Raw genomic sequence first — 22,029 nt, forward strand, 5'->3', positions numbered from 1 at the left:
AACCCACACAAGTGGCTCAGGTAGTGCAGCTCATCCAGGATGGCACATCAATGCGAGCTGTGGCAAGAAGGTTTGCTGTGTCTGTCAGCGTAGTGTCCAGAGCATGGAGGCGCTACCAGGAGACAGGCCAGTACATCAGGAGACGTGGAGGAGGCCGTAGGAGGGCAACAACCCAGCAGCAGGACCGCTACCTCCGCCTTTGTACAAGGAGGAGCACTACCAGAGCCCTGCAAAATGACCTCCAGCAGGCCACAAATGTGCATGTGTCAGCATATGGTCTCACAAGGGCTCTGAGGATCTCATCTCGGTACCTAATGGCAGTCAGGCTACCTCTGGCGAGCACATGGAGGCCTGTGCGGCCCCACAAAGAAATGCCACCCCACACCATGACTGACCCACCGCCAAACCGGTCATGCTGGAGGATGTTGCAGGCAGCAGAACGTTCTCCACGGCGTCTCCAGACTCTGTCACGTCTGTCACATGTGCTCATGTGCTCAGTGTGAACCTGCTCTCATCTGTGAAGAGCACAGGGCGCCAAAGGCGAATTTGCCAATATTGGTGTTCTCTGGCAAATGCCAAACGTCCTGCACGGTGTTGGGCTGTAAGCACAACCCCCACCTGTGGACGTCGGCCCTCATACCACCCTCATGGAGTCTGTTTCTGACCGTTTGAGCAGACACATGCACATTTGTGGCCTGCTGGAGGTCATTTTGCAGGGCTCTGGTAGTGCTCCTCCTTGCACAAAGGCGGAGGTAGCGGTCCTGCTGCTGGGTTGTTGCCCTCCTACGGCCTCCTCCACGTCTCCTGATGTACTGGCCTGTCTCCTGGTAGCGCCTCCATGCTCTGGACACTACGCTGACAGACACAGCAAACCTTCTTGCCACAGCTCGCATTGATGTGCCATCCTGGATGAGCTGCACTACCTGAGCCACTTGTGTGGGTTGTAGACTCCGTCTCATGCTACCACTAGAGTGAGAGCACCGCCAGCATTCAAAAGTGACCAAAACATCAGCCAGGAAGCATAGGAACTGAGAAGTGGTCTGTGGTCACCACCTGCAGAATCACTCCTTTATTGGGGGTGTCTTGCTAATTGCCTATAATTTCCACCTTTTGTCTATTCCATTTGCACAACAGCATGTGAAATTTATTGTCAATCAGTGTTGCTTCCTAAGTGGACAGTTTGATTTCACAGAAGTGTGATTGACTTGGAGTTACATTGTGTTGTTTAAGTGTTCCCTTTATTTTTTTGAGCAGTGTATATATACAGTACCAGTCAAAAGTTTGGACACACCTACTCATTCAAGGGTTTTTCTTTATTTGTACTATTTTCTACATTGTAGAATAATAGTGAAGACATCAAAACTATGAAATGACACATAAGGAATCATGTAGTAACCAAAAATGTGTTAAACAAATCAAAATATATTTCAAATTTTAGATTCTTCAAAGTAGACACCCTTTGCCTTGATGACAGCTTTGCACACTCTTGGCATTCTCTCAACCAGCTTCATGAGGTTGTCACCTGGAATGCATTTCAATTAACAGGTGTGCCTGGAATTTCTTTCCTTCTTAATGCGTTTGAGCTAATCAGTTGTGTTGTGACAAGGTAGACAAGGTAGGGGTACAGAAGATAGCCCTATTTGGTAAAAGACCAAGTCCATATTATAGCAAGAACAGCTCAAATAAGCAAAAACTTTACTTTAAGACATGAAGACATGAAGGTCAGTCAATCCGGAAATGTTTCTTCAAGTGCATTTGCAAAAACCATTTGGCGCTATGATGAATCTGGCTCTTATTAGGACTGCCACAGGAAAGGAAGACAAAGAGCTACCTCTGCCTCAGAGGATAAGTTCATTAGAGATACCAGCCTCAGAAACTGCATGAATAAGGCTCTCATGGTCAAATTGCTGCAAAGAAACCACAACCAAAGGACACCAATAAGAAGAAGTGACTTACTTGGTCAAAAAAACACGAGCAATGGACATTAGACCGGTGGAAATCTGTCCTTTGGTCTGGAGTCCAAATTTGACATTTTGGTTTTAACCGTCGTGTAAGTGAACGAATGATCTCTGCATGTGTGGTTCCCACCGTGATGCATGGAGGAGGAGGTGGGATGGTGTGGGGGTGCTTTGCTGGTGACACTGTCTGTGATTCATTTAGAATTCAAGGCATACTTAACCAGCATGGCTACCACAGCATTCTGCAGCGATACGCCATCCCATCTGGTTTGCGCTTAGTGGGGCTATCATTTGTTTTTCAACAGGACAATAACCAAACACACCTCCAGGCTATGTAAAGGCTATTTGACCAAGAAGAAGAGTGATGGAGTGCTGCATCAAATGACCTGGCCTCCACAATCACCTGACCTCAACCAAATTGAGATGGTTTGGGATGAGTTGGACTGCAGAGTGAAGGAAAAGCCGTCAACAAGTGTTCAGCATATGTGGGAACGCCTTCAAGACTGTTGGAAAAACGTCGCTCAGGAAGCAGGTTGATAGAATGCCAAGAGTGTGTAAAGCTAACCTGTCATCAAGGCATAGGGTGGTTACTTTGAAGAATCTCAAATATAAAATACATTTTGATTTGTTTAACACTTTTTTTGGTTACTACATGATTCCATATAGTACAATGTAGAAAATAGTAAAATAAAGAAAAACCCTTGAATGAGTAAGTGTGTCCAAACTTTTGACTGGTACTGTATACATTTTTTTTCCCCCAGTGGGTGCTGCACCACCCTCAGCACCCTACGTCTCCCGGCTATGCCTGTGCATACACATTCAAAGCCAGTGCAAAACTTGACTCCAAGCCATCCAAATCTTTTTTATTTTGCTGCTTGAGCTCTATGCACATTGAAAACAGGCTTAGAGGTCTTTCATACTGCCTGCCTATTTTTAATTCTAAAGCGGTGGGATTGGTCACACTTCGTCTCATTAGCATGGGGAGCTGTGGGTTATAACTCTTCCGCCACGGCAGGATGTGGAGCTGTGAGGAAGGAAAGCGGGAGGCAACAAGCGCGCCTGCTTGACTTTCAGCACAGTTCAGAGAAGCTGATGTTGTTGCTGTTGAGAGGAGGCATTTTCACCATTTGAGGTGATCTAATCTGTTTAGTAAAAGTGAAGCGGCTTGGCTCTGTAAAACTAACCAACTAACCTGCGGGCTTTGAAAATGATGCGTGGCATTTTAACAGGTTGGCATCGTTGGATTTTTGGATTCATAACACTAGATATGTTATTTGTCTCCCTGGCTGAGTCTGAGGGAAATACTCTGAAATACCAGACCAACGAGGAGCGGAGTCCAGGAACAGTGATCGGAAACCTGGCCAAGGACATGTCCTTGAGTCGCTCTTTTAGCTCCAAGACTAATTTTAGAATGATGAAAAAATTCAACAATTCTTTTGTCAGGGTGAGAGAAAGCGACGGGGAGCTTACTGTCGGGGAAAGGATTGACAGAGAGAGAATCTGCAGGCACACTTTACAGTGTCTCATCACTTTTGATGTTGTCAGCTTTTCAAAAGAGAGGTACAATTTGATTCATGTCGAGGTGGAGGTAAAAGACATTAATGATAACTCTCCGGAGTTTCCAAACAAGGAATATACAGTGGAGATCTCTGAAAATGCTGATGTGGGGTTCCGTATTTCTTTGGACCCAGCCGAGGACGCAGACGTCGGATCAAACTACATCCAAAGCTATCAAATTTCTGTCAACAGTCATTTTTCCATTGATGTGCTTTTGAGAGCAGATGGGGTTAAATATGCGGAGTTGGTGCTAATGAAAGAGTTAGACAGGGAGACTCAGTCATCTTATGCGATGGAGCTTATTGCCACCGACGGAGGAAACCCATTTAGCTCGGGTTCAACAACAATAACAATAAAAGTGACAGACTTTAATGACAACCGTCCTGTTTTTGACCAGAATAATTTCTCGGTCACTTTGCCCGAGGACGCACCGGTTGGATTCGTTTTATTGGACTTAAATGCAGTTGATCCAGATGAGGGTTTAAACGGAGAGGTGGTCTATGGATTCGGAAAACAGGTTTCTGCGGAGATCCGAGCACTTTTCGAAGTGTACAGTCAATCCGGGCGCCTAACACTCAAGAACCCAGTGGATTTTGAGACCAAGAAAACATATGAGTTAGACGTGCAGGCGACTGATCTAGGAGCCAACCCGATCCCCACTATCTGTAAAATAATAATTAATGTCAAAGACGTTAATGACAATGCCCCAGAAATAAGTATTACGCCAATGACCTCCATCTCAACGGGCATCGCATATATCAGCGAGACCGCAGACAAGGACAGCCTAGTGGCGCTGATCAGCACCGCGGACAGGGACTCGGGCGTTAACAGCCAGGTCCATTGCACCTTATATGGGCACGACCATTTCAAACTTAAACAGGCCTACGAGGACAGCTACATGATTGTCACCGCAGCAGCCCTGGACAGGGAGAAGATAAGCGAGTACAATTTAACTGTGATGGCTGAAGATTTCGGGTCACCTCCATTGAGAAAAATCACACAATACACCATAAGGCTAAGCGACGAGAATGACAACGCCCCACACTTTACTAAACATGTCTATGAAGTTTCTGTCGTAGAAAATAATGCACCAGGGGCATATATTACAACTGTTGAGGCCAGAGATGCAGACTTGGGGACTAATGGCAAAATTACATACAGACTATTAGACAGTGTTATAATGGGATCACCTGTCAACACGTTTGTATCTCTAAATGCAATCTCTGGTTCAATATATGCACTGAGAAGCTTCAACTATGAAGTCATGAAACATCTGGAGGTACACATCCAGGCAAGCGATGGGGGGTTACCTCAGCTTCAGAGCAGTGCCATCATCAATCTAAAAATAGTTGATCAGAATGACAACGCTCCGTCCATCACGGAGCCCATCCTTAATAAGGGATCTGCTGAGGTTTTCCTGCCCAAACATGCACCTGCAGGTTATGTTGTAACCCAGATAAAGGCCACGGATGCTGATGAAGGCATAAACGCGCAGCTGTCTTACAATATCACAGAGGGGGGACACTTGGGTTTCTCCATTAACAAGGTTACTGGGAAGTTACATGTGAGTTGTGAGCTGAACTACGACCTGTCTGAAACACTGAGAGTCCTTGTGGCTGTCAACGACAATGGAACACCTTCTCTGACCTCCACAGCCACTATACACCTCACTCTCATCGAAGGCACCCCTCCCAGTGTTCCTGCTATGGTCCAAAACGACAGCGAGGAAGTCTTTCAATGGGACATGTCCATAGCCATTATCATTGCCTTAGCAGGGAGCTGCTCCCTCCTCTTGCTAGGCATCATCCTGATCACTACCACCTGCAGTCGACACAAACGGAAGAAGAGAGAGGCGGGATGCAATGACAAAGTAGACATACAACATGTGGAGAATGGGGAGAGCAGCCATATTGATTCATTGATCACCAACCACAAAAGCAATGCGTTTGATGTACACCCTTTTCCTGAGAAAGCACTGTTGGCCTCCAGCAACACAATAAAAACAGCCCCAGGTGATGGCAGGCAAGAACAAGAGTGTGACTTTGACAATAGGATAATGGAGAGTAAATTAGAGGTAAGTCGTTGTGACTCACTGCATGGATTGGCTGTTTTGTTGTAGTATTTTCACCATCACAACTTCTATGTGTGAGTATTGTGTTTGCCTCTTCACAGGGTTATTCAACACTGCCCGGCTATAGGAAAGAAACCCTCCGACCCATAACCATATGGAAGGGCAACTCATTCACAACCATCTCAGCCAGAGATCCTCAGTTCAGTGGGAAGGACAGTGGGAAAGGAGACAGTGACTTTAATGACAGTGACTCTGACATCAGTGGAGATGGACACAAAAAAGACTCCCCACCGATAAACAGTAAGTACTACTAATCAATCACAGGATGTTCATGTGATTTTAGACACAGTAATGACACATTATTAAAAAAATCCATAAAAGGCATCACCCTCTGTGATGTTCTCAAGGTCTTTATGGTCAGATGTTAAATGATAATAGTGTATCATAAAATCCAGGCTATTATACCCCAACATATGCAGCACGGTTCACCAAGGGCTAACAGTTTTGGCTGTTGTTTCCACAGGTCTCTGGGCCTGCACCAGTGAGTGTAAAATCCTAGGCCACTCAGACCGATGCTGGAGCCCTTCAGCCTCTAGACCCAACACCAGCCTCTCCCACGGACCACACCTCTCAACCTTCTCCAAGACAGCCTCGTTGCCACGAAACACTCTGCAAAGAGACACCTACTACCAACAGGCTCACCTACCCAAGACCAACGGTCTGCAAAGCGTCTATGAAAAAGTCCAGCACCAAGAATTTGATTATATTCTGGTTTGTCCACCAACACCAGCCAGGATACTAGAGACTGGTGAGATATCCCTCCCGGAGTATGGACACTCTTAAATTAAATGGACAATAATCAAAGCTAATGTAATGAGTCATATGCATCTTTAAATACTGTATAGCCTATTGTTTCAATGTTAGTGTTACGGTAAGTGTTTTGTGTGATTGTTCCCATATACTGTATACTGTATGACTGTTTATTGTATAACGTGTCATATGCAAGATTTTATAAATGAAGAATATATTTTTTCATAATGATTCAATGTAAACTACAAATGTATTATAAATTTGGAAGAGCATGTTTGAACTTTTACTATTTAAAAGCATGGCCATTGGACCTTTAGTCTGAAAGAACCCTTTGTCAAGTGGGAAACAATCAATATATGAACATCAAAATATGAACAATCAAAATATGAACATGTTTGTAGTAAATTTTGTCACTAAGTCACACAAATAAATATTTGAAACCAAATTATTGTTCTGTATGTAAAAAAAAAGACAGCTTAAATCTACAGTGTGCTTCCATACATTCATTCAGTTTGATTGAGGGAGAAATCAGCTCATGCAGTAGGTTACGACAGGCAATATAATGCCTGATAGCAACGTTAAGTTACATTACAGTTACGTTACGTTGCTTAACTTCATCCAAATTAGATAAGGCATGATTTCAACAGAGGTTGCAACTTAAAAACGCTAAATGACCAACGTTACATGTCGGCTGTATGGTGTTGATCCTTGTCTAATACGACTCAGAGGCATGACTCTATATAGGATGACTATAGTTATCACCTCTGAGGGAGCAGGATGACTATAGTTATCACCTCTGAGGGAGCAGGATGACTATAGTTATCACCTCTGAGGGAGCAGGATGACTCTATAGTTATCACCTCTGAGGGAGCAGGATGACTATAGTTATCACCTCTGAGGGAGCAGGATGACTCTATAGTTATCACCTCTGAGGGAGCAGGATGACTATAGTTATCACCTCTGAGGGAGCAGGATGACTCTATAGTTATCACCTCTGAGGGAGCAGGATGACTCTATAGTTATCACCTCTGAGGGAGCAGGATGACTCTATAGTTATCACCTCTGAGGGAGCAGGATGACTATAGTTATCACCTCTGAGGGAGCAGGATGACTATAGTTATCACCTCTGAGGGAGCAGGATGACTCTATAGTTATCACCTCTGAGGGAGCAGGATGACTCTATAGTTATCACCTCTGAGGGAGCAGGATGACTCTATAGTTATCACCTCTGAGGGAGCAGGATGACTCTATAGTTATCACCTCTGAGGGAGCAGGATGACTATAGTTATCACCTCTGAGGGAGCAGGATGACTATAGTTATCACCTCTGAGGGAGCAGGATGACTCTATAGTTATCACCTCTGAGGGAGCAGGATGACTCTATAGTTATCACCTCTGAGGGAGCAGGATGACTCTATAGTTATCACCTCTGAGGGAGCAGGATGACTATAGTTATCACCTCTGAGGGAGCAGGATGACTCTATAGTTATCACCTCTGAGGGAGCAGGATGACTATAGTTATCACCTCTGAGGGAGCAGGATGACTCTATAGTTATCACCTCTGAGGGAGCAGGATGACTATAGTTATCACCTCTGAGGGAGCAGGATGACTCTATAGTTATCACCTCTGAGGGAGCAGGATGACTCTATAGTTATCACCTCTGAGGGAGCAGGATGACTCTATAGTTATCACCTCTGAGGGAGCAGGATGACTCTATAGTTATCACCTCTGAGGGAGCAGGATGATTCTATAGTTATCACCTCTGAGAGAGCAGGATGACTCTATAGTTATCACCTCTGAGGGAGCAGGATGACTATAGTTATCACCTCTGAGGGAGCAGGATGACTCTATAGTTATCACCTCTGAGGGAGCAGGATGACTATAGTTATCACCTTTGAGGGAGCAGGATGACTATAGTTATCACCTCTGAGGGAGCAGGATGACTCTATAGTTATCACCTCTGAGGGAGCAGGATGACTATAGTTATCCCCTCTGAGGGAGCAGGATGACTATAGTTATCACCTCTGAGGGAGCAGGATGACTCTATAGTTATCACCTCTGAGGGAGCAGGATGACTCTATAGTTATCACCTCTGAGGGAGCAGGATGACTATAGTTATCACCTTTGAGGGAGCAGGATGACTATAGTTATCACCTCTGAGGGAGCAGGATGACTCTATAGTTATCACCTCTGAGGGAGCAGGATGGCTATAGTTATCACCTCTGAGGGAGCAGGATGACTATAGTTATCACCTCTGAGGGAGCAGGATGACTATAGTTATTACCTCTGAGGGAGCAAGATGACTCTATAGTTATCACCTCTGAGGGAGCAGGATGACTCTATAGTTATCACCTCTGAGGGAGCAGGATGACTATAGTTATCACCTCTGAGGGAGCAGGATGACTATAGTTATCACCTCTGAGGGAGCAGGATGACTCTATAGTTATCACCTCTGAGGGAGCAGGATGACTATAGTTATCCCCTCTGAGGGAGCAGGATGACTATAGTTATCACCTCTGAGGGAGCAGGATGACTCTATAGTTATCACCTCTGAGGGAGCAGGATGACTCTATAGTTATCACCTCTGAGGGAGCAGGATGACTATAGTTATCACCTTTGAGGGAGCAGGATGACTATAGTTATCACCTCTGAGGGAGCAGGATGACTCTATAGTTATCACCTCTGAGGGAGCAGGATGGCTATAGTTATCACCTCTGAGGGAGCAGGATGACTATAGTTATCACCTCTGAGGGAGCAGGATGACTCTATAGTTATCACCTCTGAGGGAACAGGATGACTCTATAGTTATCACCTCTGAGGGAGCAGGATGACTCTATAGTTATCACCTCTGAGGGAGCAGGATGACTCTAGTTATCACCTCTGAGGGAGCAGGATGACTATAGTTATCACCTCTGAGGGAGCAGGATGACTCTATAGTTATCACCTCTGAGGGAGCAGGATGACTATAGTTATCACCTCTGAGGGAGCAGGATGACTCTATAGTTATCACCTCTGAGGGAGCAGGATGACTATAGTTATCACCTCTGAGGGAGCAGGATGACTCTATAGTTATCACCTCTGAGGGAGCAGGATGACTCTATAGTTATCACCTCTGAGGGAGCAGGATGACTCTATAGTTATCACCTCTGAGGGAGCAGGATGACTATAGTTATCACCTCTGAGGGAGCAGGATGACTCTATAGTTATCACCTCTGAGGGAGCAGGATGACTCTATAGTTATCACCTCTGAGGGAGCAGGATGACTATAGTTATCACCTCTGAGGGAGCAGGATGACTATAGTTATCACCTCTGAGGGAGCAGGATGACTATAGTTATCACCTCTGAGGGAGCAGGATGACTCTATAGTTATCACCTCTGAGGGAGCAGGATGACTCTATAGTTATCACCTCTGAGGGAGCAGGATGACTATAGTTATCACCTCTGAGGGAGCAGGATGACTACAGTTATCACCTCTGAGGGAGCAGGATGGACATAGCGACTTGCTAGACATTTAATCACATGAAATTCCAATTTAAGGTTTTGGAGACTGACACATTCTTCTGAACCATAATAAGCCATGACTGATTAGAAGGCCAGATGAAACCAATCTCTGACAGGGTCGGGGTAGCCCCAATGTCACTACAATGTAATGATCAGGGGCCAGCTAGGGTAGCATGAACCGACTTTTTACAAAGCAAGATTATTACCTCCTGTGCCATAAAGGTCAGGACCTCTTGGTCAAAGCTGTGGGAAACTTTAGCCTACCAGGGCTTACTTATCTGAACTTCTTGTGGATTCATTCCATGAACACCTGTAACAGTTACACCTGTAACAGTAACAGTTACATATCTCATTAATGCAGACAATTAAGAACTGGCATACTAACCCTATGCCAAAACAGTTATAAAAAGTGATAGCATGTAGCCTGGCTGTGGTCTGTGTATTAACCTCATGCTTCAACTTGTTGAACTACATGGACTGTAAACAAACCATCAAAGAACACCACTATGTTGTGAAGACTTGATATAAATTCACTGCAATTCTGTTTTGCTGCCAAAGCACCATTTCCTCAACTACCTTCATTTCTCTTGCCCTCCGCCAGTGGCACGTCACGTCATTCACAATGAAGTTTTGAAACTGGACTTGTGGCCATTTTGACCAACATAATCAACACCGGTGGCCATTATACAGACGGCATCATGGGCGAGACTTCTGAAAAAGTCAAAATTTCACAGGACTTTCAACAATGCCTACCACCTGTGTGACGACCCTCCCACTCTGTCTGCCGAATTCTTTCTCTTTGCTCTTGTTTTCCTTATTAGGATGTCGGTGGGCGGAGCCGGGAGGGTCGTCAGCGAAATGGGACAAACCTGGGCCCAGGTGTGTCCCGGGATAAATATACCTCTTCCCCATTCATTGAGGAGACTCTCCATGCAGACACACTGTTGGATGTTGGTTGTGGCATTTTGTTTGTTTGCTTTGGAACCTTTCAACACCCCTCATTATCACATCTATGCACGCAACCACTCACTTACACTACTGACTACGTACACTACTGACTACATACACACACATTGTACATATGTTACTTCAGTAATTAAATATATTTTTGTTATTCCTTATCTCCATGTTGTCTCCCTTTTTGTTACGGGCTTTGAGCCGGTTCGTGACACCTGTAAGTAGCCTAAATGCAATAATTCCAATACATTTTCCTGGGCGCTGTAGTCTATTATCTTATTTTGAGTTTGCGAAGTTTGAATTGCAAAGGGAAAATGATTTTCTCGTGGGGCTTTGCTTTGATATTGACTGTGTGCATTGCTGCTCACTTAGCATTCTGACCTTTCTAAAGGCATACAGTATCAAGGCACAAGGCGAGACCCAGATGCAGACACAGGAGGCAGATGGTTGGAGTCTTACAATGTTTATTAATCCAAAGGGGTTAGCAAGAGAATGGTCGTGGACAGGAAAAAGGTAAAAACCAGATTTTGTCCTGGTTTTGTCCGAAGGGCAGGCAGGATGATCAGGCAGGCGGGAAAGTAGTCCAGAGTCAGGCAGGGGTCAGAACCGGGAAGACTATCAAAAGAGAATAGAAAAGGAGTACGGGGAAAACACGCTGGTTGACTTGACTAAACATACAAGACGAACTGGCACAGAGAGACAGGAAACACAGGGATAAATACACCGGGGAAAACAAGCAACACCTGGAGGGGGGTGGAGACAATCACAGGGACAGGTGAAACAGATCAGGGCGTGACATACAGTTTGTCGGCTGCGAAGCCTCCTGTTGCTGTTGGTCGTCTCTTGAGATTTGGGGTTGCGGCTCTCGTCGCCGGGGCAGTGTTGATGCTTTGCGGATCCATTAGAGCTTTTTACCTTTGGAAAGTCAGTGACAAAAATGTAAGACTTAATTTATCCTTCATGTGCCTCAATATGGGTCATTTTATTATGTAATTTACCGTTTAAAATGCAGACGAGACAGGTAAATCTACCTCAACGTCAGGTGGGAGATTTTTGATGGTCTACCTGTACCCTGGGACCAAGTGGTATGCTGCAGGCGCTGCACCTTTTTCACTGTCAAGCACAGTAGAACATCAAAAAATATGATATCTTAGTTAACAAATCTCTGCATAATGTCTATCATTCATCATAAAACAACTATCTAATATAGCCTGGCAGTGGATGGTGTGTTGGACATTGGAAATTACATTTGGATTTGCTGGTCGGAATCCTATTAAACATCTGTTAGGTAATTACGTTATTTCTATACCAACCTATTGAATTTCACATTAGAATCACATAGCTTTGATGTGAATATTTTGGGCATGTAACTAAGGCCTGGTGGTGGTGACTGTCTCATTAGAGATACTTGAATATTTATTTATGTAATAATGGGCTCACCTGTAGGGCAAAACATCTCAGGATAGATCCATGTCAAGGCCCTGCTGCCCTCCCTCTGAGACGTTCTATTCAAATCAGCTATGTGATTGGACTACACATCATACGGTCTTTTAAGTGCTGCACAGGAGAACACGAGGAGGGAGGCAGTTTGAAGTATTGTGTCATGGCAGGACCTTGCAGTGAATATTACTGTTAGAAAGCCTCCTGCCATATCTCCAGCTATTGTAATTGTAGTTTTGGGTTCTACAACTAGGGGTATTGACCATGTGTAGTTGATAGCTGGCAAGTTAGATGTGTTTACTGTATGTATTATGGATAACCTTGAATATCCTTGTAACTGTAATTTTTTTTCAATCTCATTAGATGTACAATGTACATTACAGTATGAGTGTCAATGGAAAAGTGGAGGAGGGGTCCATGGAAATCGATTCCAATAATAATGTGGAAAGGTTCCGAACTGGGAGTGAGTAAAAATGACGAGGCGTTGGAGATATATGACTTTCATACTGTGAAGTTGTCCTTATTTTCTCTTTGAAGTAGTTCAACTGAGAGTTTGGCATGTGTAGCAAAGTTGTGAGTGTAAATATCCCGTCTCTGTGACTCCTCAGGGAATTACAGGAATTCAGTTCTCTGGAGGGGAGAAGCATTATACTAAATCTCAAATCAAGACATTCCAGAGGTCAAGACACTCAACAAGGAGTCACTGAGGTTTGACCTGGTACAGTGAGCTTTACTAAACATAACTTAAACATAATGTTAGAACTGAATATATTACTAACTTTATGCAAAAGTATAGACCCCCCCTCCCCCCCATCTGTTCTAGATACTCAAGGGCATGTCAATAATCCAGTAGTCGATTGGGCTTTACAGAAACAAATACATTTTGAAATGGAATGACATTTTAATGCCGATTGATAAGCCTGTGGACATAATGTAGGAGTAATGGCCTGATGAGGTGTATTTCGCCCAGTCAGGAAGGCGAAATAATGCCAGTGAAGTTTGACGAGAAGTCTCTGATCTGGGTAGCTGCTGACCGGCCCTTGAAGAACAGCAGCTTCCTCAGCACAAGATCCTGGACCTCTGTGGAGACCTGCCCATCTTCTGGCTCCAACCCACATATCCTAAAGGTTCCTCTCTCATGGCTCCTGCTATTCACATGGCTCAGTGATAGAATAAGATATATAGTTGTTATATAACGAGATTATAGATTGGGATAGAGATATAGATGTTATATAACGAGATTATAGATTGGGATAGAGATATAGTTGTTATATAATGATAATATATATTGTGATAGAGATATTCAGGTAACTGAGATTATAGATTGTGATAGAGATATTCAGGTAACTGAGATTATAGATTGTGATAGAGGTATTCAGCTAACTGAGATTATAGATTGTGGTAGAAATATAGTTGTTATATAATGAGAATATATATTGTGATAGAGATATTCAGCTAACTGAGATTATAGATTGTGGTAGATATATAGTTGTTATATAATGATAATATATATTGTGATAGAGATATTCAGGTAACTGAGATTATAGATTGTGATAGAGGTATTCAGATAACTGAGATTATAGATTGTGGTAGATATATAGTTGTTATATAATGAGAATATATATTGTGATAGAGATATTCAGCTAACTGAGATTATAGATTGTGGTAGATATATAGTTGTTATATAATGATAATATATATTGTGATAGAGATATTCAGGTAACTGAGATTATAGATTGTGATAGAGATGTTCAGGTAACTGAGATTATAGATTGTGATAGAGATATTTAGGTAACTGAGATTATAGATTGTGGTAGATATATAGTTGTTATATAATGAGAATATATATTGTGATAGAGATATTCAGGTAACTGAGATTATAGATTGTGATAGAGATGTTCAGGTAACTGAGATTATAGATTGTGATAGAGATATTTAGGTAACTGAGATTATAGATTGTGGTAGATATATAGTTGTTATATAATGAGAATATATATTGTGATAGAGATATTCAGGTAACTGAGATGATAGATTGTGATAGAGATGTTCAGGTAACTGAGATTATAGATTGTGATAGAGATATTTAGGTAACTGAGATTATAGATTGTGGTAGAGATGTTCAGGTAACTGAGATTATAGATTGTGATAGAGATATTTAGGTAACTGAGATTATAGATTGTGGTAGATATATAGTTGTTATATAATGAGAATATATATTGTGATAGAGATATTCAGGTAACTGAGATTATAGATTGTGATAGAGATATTCAGGTAACTGAGATTATAGATTGTGATAGAGATGTTTAAGTAACTAAAATTATAGATTATGATAGAGATGTTTAGGTAACTGAGATTATATATTGTGATAGAGATATTCAGGTAACTGAGATTATAGATTGTGATAGAGATGTTCAGGTAACTGAGATTATAGATTGTGATAGAGATGTTCAGGTAACTGAGATTATAGATTGTGATAGAGATGTTTAGGTAACTGAGATTATAGATTGTGGTAGATATATAGTTGTTATATAATGAGAATATATATTGTAATAGAGATATTCAGGTAACTGAGATTATAGATTGTGATAGAGATGTTTAGGTAACTGAGATTATAGATTGTGATAGAGATGTTTAGGTAACTGAGATTATAGATTGTGATAGAGATCTTCAGGTACCTGAGATTATAGATTGTGATATAGATATGCAGGTAACTGAGATTATAGATTGTGATATAGATATGCAGGTAACTGAGATTATAGATTGTGATAGTGATAAAGTTGTGATATAAAGAGATTATAGATTGTGATATAGATATTCAGGTAACTGAGATTGTAGATTGTGAAGGGGATAAAGTTGTGATATAAAGAGATTATAGATTGTGATATAGATATGCAGGTAACTGAGATTGTAGGTTGTGATGGAGATATTCAGCTAACAGAGATTATAGATTGTGATGGAGATATTCAGCTAACAGAGATTATAGATTGTGATGGAGATATTCAGCTAACAGAGATTATAGATTGTGATGGAGATATTCAGCTAACAGAGATTATAGATTGTGATGGAGATATTCAGCTAACAGAGATTATAGATTGTGATGGAGATATTCAGCTAACAGAGATTATAGAGATTCTGGAGCGGCGACTGAAACAGCGTTTTACACCACCATCAACATAAAAACAAATTATGGAATTTCTCATCGACAACTGATGTCGAATCCCTCCAATAGAGTTCTAGACACTAGTAGAATCTATGCCAAGGTGCATTGAAGCTGTTCTGGAGGCTCGTGGTGCCCAACGCCCTATTAAGACACTTTATGTTGGTGTTTCCTTTATTTTGGCAGTTACCTGTCGTTATTATAGAATGAGATGTGATAGAATGTAAACTAGTTACCTGTAGTTATTATAGAATGATATGTGATAGAATGTAAACTAGTTACCTGTAGTTATTATAGAACGAGATGTGATAGAATGTAAACTAGTTACCTGTAGTTATTATAGAATGAGATGTGATAGAATGTAAACTAGTTACCTGTAGTTATTATAGAATGAGATGTGATAGAATGTACACTAGTTACCTGTAGTCATTATAGAATGAGATGTGATAGAATGTAAACTAGTTACCTGTAGTTATTATAGAACGAGATGTGATAGAATGTAAACTAGTTACCTGTAGTTATTATAGAATGAGATGTGATAGAATGTAAACTAGTTACCAGTAGTTATTATAGAATGAGATGTGATAGAATGTAAACTAGTTACCTGTAGTTGTTATAGAATGAGATGTGATAGAATGAGATGTGACAGAGATGTGACAGGACTGTTGTAGAACAGGGAATCCTCATTTACAGTAGAACTGTCCTGATCATCTACCTAATAGTAAACACAGACCAGTCAGTGAGCTGTAAACATTATTTACATGCTTTTACCATTCCGATTTGTGTTTCAAAAGTTAGTGAGATACTGAACACACTCAAGGTATTTGGAGACTTAAACAAAAAAAAAATACTGTCTTACATTTAAAAAAATCATGATCTTGAAATATGCAAGGAATCCTTGATATCATTGTAACTAATTAAATTATTCAGCACGACTGAGCGAGACCGAGTGTATGTAGAATTGTGCTCGGAGGACATGTGTGGTGTCTAGTGGTTGTTGACCCAATACCCATGCCTCCTGTGGCTGCCTGGAACAGATGGAGAGAGGAGAACGAGAGACACACAGAGAGCCAAGCGTCAGTTTGACATGGAGGATTTTGAGGCAGCTGCTGAGGAGAAGAACACAGTAAGTCATGCAGAGAATAGCACCTCCACGGAGGAGGAGGATGAGGAGGAGGAGGAGGAGGAGGAGGAAGGGGTGGAGGAGGAGGAGGGGGAGGGGGAGGAGGAGGAGGGGGAGGAGGAGGAGGAGGAGGAGGAGGGGGAGGAGGAGGAGGAGGAGGAGGAGGAGTCCGTGGGCTCATAGGCTCTACCTACAACCCAGAAAACCCTACCATGTAATGCTGAGAATATTGTATACTTTAAAGAGGAGTTGTTTTCTTCAAGCTTTGATATGATTTTATCCCCCCTGGTTTTCTTTGTAAGACACAGTACTTCACTGAACGGTGAGTTTGGATGTCTGTGTGCTACAGTAAGTGATCTGTGCAAACCCACATTCAATGATCACACAATTTGTTGTAATTGGGTGGGTAGGTGTTAGATGGCCAGCAGTAATCTAAAGTCACTAGCAGTAGGTGATAACAGACACCCCATGTTCATGGCCCTGTGTTTCACAAACTGAAGTGAAAATCCTTACCCTCTTAGCCACTGCACGTTGAATAAGGCATATTAGAACCGTGGGCTATGATTCAGCTCGTTAGAACCTTGGGCTATGATTCAGCTCGTTAGAACCGTGGACTATGATTCAGCTTGTTAGAACCGTGGACTATGATTCAGCTCGTTAGAACGGTGGGCTATGATTCAGCTCGTTAGAACCGTGAACAATGATTCATTTCGTTAGAACCGTAGGCTATGATTCAACTCGTTAGAAACTTGAGCTATGATTCAGCTCGTTAGAAACCTTGGGCTATGATTCAGCTCGTTAGAAACCTTGGGCTATGATTCAGCTCGTTAGAAACCGTGGGCTATGATTCAGCTCGTTAGAACCGTGGGCTATGATTCAGCTCGTTAGAAACCTTGGGCTATGATTCAGCTCGTTAGAAACCTTGGGCTATGATTCAGCTCGTTAGAAACCGTGGGCTATGCTTCACCTCGTTAGAAACCGTGGGCTATGATTCAGCTCGTTAGAAACCTTGGGCTATGATTCAGCTCGTTAGAAACCTTGGGCTATGATTCAGCTCGTTAGAAACCTTGGGCTATGATTCAGCTCGTTAGAAACCGTGGGCTATGATTCAGCTCGTTAGAAACCGTGGGCTATGATTCAGCTCGTTAGAACCGTGGGCTATGATTCAGCTCGTTAGAACCGTGGGCTATGATTCAGCTCGTTAGAAACCGTGGGCTATTATTCAGCTCCTTAGAACCGTGGGCTATGATTCAGCTCGTTAGAACCGTGGGCTATGATTCAGCTCGTTAGAACCGTGGGCTATGATTTAGCTCGTTAGAAACCTTGGGCTATGATTCAGCTCGTTAGAAACCGTGGGCTATGATTCAGCTCGTTAGAAGCCGTGGGCTATGATTCAGCTCGTTAGAACCGTGGGCTATGATTCAGCTCGTTAGAAACCGTGGGCTATGATTCAGCTCGTTAGAACCGTGGGCTATGATTCAGCTCGTTAGAAACCGTGGGCTATTATTCAGCTCCTTAGAACCGTGGGCTATGATTCAGCTCCTTAGAACCGTGGGCTATGATTCAGCTCGTTAGAACCATGGGCTATGATTCAGCTCGTTAGAAACCTTGGGCTATGATTCAGCTCGTTAGAAACCATGGGCTATGATTCAGCTTGTTAGAAACCGTGGGCTATGATTCAGCTCGTTAGAAACCGTGGGCTATGATTCAGCTCGTTAGAAACCGTGGGCTATGATTCAGCTCGTTAGAACCGTGGGCTATGCTTAAGCTCGTTAGAACCGTGGGCTATGATTCAGCTCGTTAGAACCGTGGGCTATGATTCAGCTCGTTAGAAACCGTGGGCTATGATTCAGCTCGTTAGAACCGTGGGCTATGATTCAGCTCATTAGAAACCGTGGGCTATGATTCAGCTCGTTAGAACCGTGGGCTATGATTCAGCTCGTTAGAAACCGTGGGCTATGATTCAGCTCGTTAGAAACCGTGGGCTATGATTCAGCTCGTTAGAACCGTGGGCTATGATTCAGCTCGTTAGAAACCGTGGGCTATGATTCAGCTCGTTAGAACCGTGGGCTATGATTCAGCTCGTTAGAAACCGTGGGCTATGATTCAGCTCGTTAGAACCCTGGGCTATACCTAAAAGAGGATCGTTGGAAAACTGAAAAGAAACGATGTACTGTATATCAAGTTCACGTGAAAACATCAAGCAGAAACATAAATAATTTACCTATCACTCCACAGTGCGATCGGGAGTGAGAGGAGGGTGCCATGACCTTTGATCCCATGTGTAACGGCAGCCTTCCCTCTCTTCACTAGAAGAGGGGGTGAAACAGGGATCGGACCAACACGCAGCGTAGCCAGTGCTCAACATGTTTAATTAAACGAAAACAGTGAACACTTACAACGAACAAAATAACAAAATGTGGCAAACCGAAACAGTCCTATCTGGTGCAGAACACAAACACAGAGACAGGAAACATCCACCCACAATCCCCAACACAAAACAAGCCACCTATATATGATTCTCAATCAGGGACAACGATTGACAGCTGCCTCTGATTGAGAACCATATTAGGCTGGACACAGAAACAGACGAACTAGACACACAACATAGAATTCCCACCCAGCTCACGTCCTGACCAACACTAAACAAGCAAAACACATAAGAACTCTGGTCAGGACGTTACACCATGCTAGACCATCAGGGGATTTGCTGCTCAGAGTGTCGACACAGCTACACCCACTGCCAGAGGATATGCGAACCCTTGGGCTACAACTACAGAGGCTGCCAGGTATCTTACCGAGATACTCTGCCTTGCCGCTGGTGGGTGGCGTGCATATTAGGGGTTGTATAAGTAGTACACACCCACTTTCTCAAGCCAAAAACACCAAAGGTCTTAAAGGTCATGTTCTGTAAGCAACAATGTAATTTATATGCAGATATTTATTGTGTAACTTTGTATTTGCTTGCAAATACCTGATAGAATTAGGTGAGTTATGTTTGTTAGGATGAAACAGGGACTACAGCTCATGATTTAGTAAGAAAAACACCAGTTAAGACAAATTTCCACCTGGACCCTTGAGGTGATGTTTAACATATACAGCACGTATACCTTCTCTGCAGGCAATACTTCTCTGCAGGCAATACTTCTCAGCAGGCAATACTTCTCTGCTGGCAATACTTCTCAGCAGGCAATATTTCTCAGCAGGCAATACTTCTCTGCTGGCAATACTTCTCAGCAGGCAATACTTCTCTGCAGGCAATACTTCTCTGCAGGCAATACTTCTCAGCAGGCAATACTTCTCAGCAGGCAATACTTCTCTGCCGGCAATACTTCTCTGCAGGCAATACTTCTCAGCAGGCAATACTAACCAGCAGGCAATATTTCTCTGCAGGCAATACTTCTCAGGAGGCAATACTTCTCAGCAGGCAATACTTATCTGCAGGCAATACTTCTCAGCAGGCAATACTTCTCAGCAGGCAATACTGTACTTCTCAGCAGGCAATACTGTACTTTTCAGCAGGCAATACTGTACTTCTCAGCAGGCAATACTGTACATGTCAGCAGGCAATACTGTACTTCTCAGCAGGCAATACTGTACTTCTCAGCAGGCAATACTGTACTTCTCAGCAGGCAATACTGTTCTTCTCAGCAGGCAATACTTGAAAAAAAAACATAAAAACAAATGTAGCACAGCAATTTGCAGCTTTTGATTTAGAAATAAACATACCTTGTTTCTTTCTTCCCCTTTCAACATATCTTTTCAGTAAACAAAGCCTACCAATACTTTTTTTTTGCACAGCACTGTATTTGATGGAATGTATGGAAACGAATACAGTGATCTTTATAAATGCTTAATGAAGATAATGTACCGTTTCTATGACTGATACGGTTATGTTGTAATGTTACCTCTGGTACTTTAGTACAGTACATAGTGATTTTCATGTCGATCTATCTATTCAACGTCTGTTCTGTTTCCTCAGCAGTACGGGGCCCTGCAGTTAAAACTGATGTGACAGCAATGGTTACCACAATTCCCATCACAATTCAGCACCAGGTTGAAGGCAATGTAATTTGTGCACGTTGACATCTTCGTTGATGTGAACTAATGTGAAATGGGTGTCAGGGCAACCGCGAGGACGTTTGAGTAAAAATGACATTTCAGTAGAAACAACAGGAGAAAGGCATGGAGGGAGGTTAAGCAACCACATATCGTGATCACAACGTTCCAGGCCAGAACATTTCCCCACCGCAACCGAGATTGGAATACATCTTAAATGTTTCCACATCTAGAAACCAAAGGAAATCAGAGCAGCCTATCCAAAAGCCACATGTCACCTTCCTATATAAAAGGATCACACTGAGATCGAGTCGATGTCACACGGGACGATCCATGCCCGTCAAATTATAACAGATGTGAAATTCCATCCGATTTGTCTGTAAAGCGCCCATTGAAAGCATGTAACAGTATAAATACGAAAACAAAGAGATGCTTGTCTTGGTGCAGAGGTCTTTCCTGTTTTCAGGGGGGGGGGGGGGGCCGTGGTGCTTATCACATCTGCAGTGCCACTGTGCCTCCGTAGGCTATACAATATTAATCCCCCTCCCACGTCTGCAGATGCACTTAAAGGAAGGTGACATGCATGACATATCCAGGACCTCCTGATGGCTCGTGTTCTGGAGTGCAACCTCTAAAGAGAGGGCCCAAGTACCCTGAAGTGATGTAAATTTGCAGAGGGAGTCCAATTTCCATCACTGTGCTGTCACTGCCAAGGTCATTAAACTAAATCAACCCGCCGTGTGTCAGACAGCTCCCATTTTAAAGTCCCCTCAATAATAGAGCTATACTTGTACTGCAGATTGCAGAACCGTATTGAATCTCTGACCCGACAGCACCAAGGAGCAAGATTAGCCTCGGCTATTTCATCTCTTGGAAATCACAGTCAGAAAAGTGTGTATGAATATGAGGTTACCAGAAAATAATGAATTGATCATTTTGACTCTATTGGATGTCTGAATGATATGAACTTTAGTAAAATACGTGTCAGACCTACTCTACATGGAACCTAAGTCATTTCTTTTTTATTTAACTAGGCAAGTCAGTTAAGAACAAATTCTTATTTTCAATGACGGCCTAGGAACAGTGGATATATCATTGTTAATGAAAAGACACTAGGGAAAACATTCGGACTCCATAGACAGCCAGAGAAGAAGACAGGAAATACTACCACAAGAAAAGAAAAAAAAGCATTTATACTGAGAGAAATCCATTGCCCAGAACAACAGAAGTTATGGTATCCCCGGGCCGCGTTCTAAGAAATGAGTTTTCTTTCACCCCCTTTAGAAGAGAAATGTGCCGCTGTAGAGGAGAAAGAGATGAATGTGTTGCAGGAGCAGCAGCCCCAGTTTGAGACAGTGGGGCCTTTTCTTGTTGTTGTCTCCCCTCTGGAGCCAT

The 22,029-nt window shown here is 42.8% G+C and overlaps 1 protein-coding gene and 1 pseudogene across 1 annotated transcript; both read left to right on the forward strand.

The window, feature by feature from the left end:
- The first annotated feature begins 3,225 nt into the window (after positions 1 to 3,225).
- LOC120058130 (protocadherin-8-like) lies at positions 3,226 to 6,429 on the forward strand. Its single transcript, XM_039006602.1, has 3 exons — positions 3,226 to 5,367; positions 5,688 to 5,886; positions 6,089 to 6,429. The coding sequence occupies exons 1-3, from the start codon at positions 3,226 to 3,228 to the stop codon at positions 6,427 to 6,429; spliced, it is 2,682 nt and encodes an 893-aa protein (XP_038862530.1).
- Positions 6,430 to 6,503: 74 nt separating this feature from the next.
- LOC120058131 lies at positions 6,504 to 20,590 on the forward strand (annotated as a pseudogene).
- The last annotated feature ends 1,439 nt before the right edge of the window (positions 20,591 to 22,029 follow it).

Source organism: Salvelinus namaycush, chromosome 13 (genome assembly GCF_016432855.1).
Source record: "Salvelinus namaycush isolate Seneca chromosome 13, SaNama_1.0, whole genome shotgun sequence".
In the NCBI taxonomy this organism is placed as follows: Eukaryota; Metazoa; Chordata; class Actinopteri; order Salmoniformes; family Salmonidae; genus Salvelinus; species Salvelinus namaycush.

Excerpts from the sequence above, each read along its gene's own strand:
- LOC120058130 (XM_039006602.1), top strand. The coding sequence starts at position 3,226 with ATGTTATTTGTCTCCCTGGCTGAGTCTGAGGGAAATACTCTGAAATAC. Across the intron at positions 5,368-5,687 it reads ACAAACGGAAGAAGAGAGAG|GGTTATTCAACACTGCCCGG; the intron begins GCGGGATGCAAT and ends GCCTCTTCACAG. Across the intron at positions 5,887-6,088 it reads AGACTCCCCACCGATAAACA|TTTTGGCTGTTGTTTCCACA; the intron begins GTAAGTACTACT and ends AAGGGCTAACAG.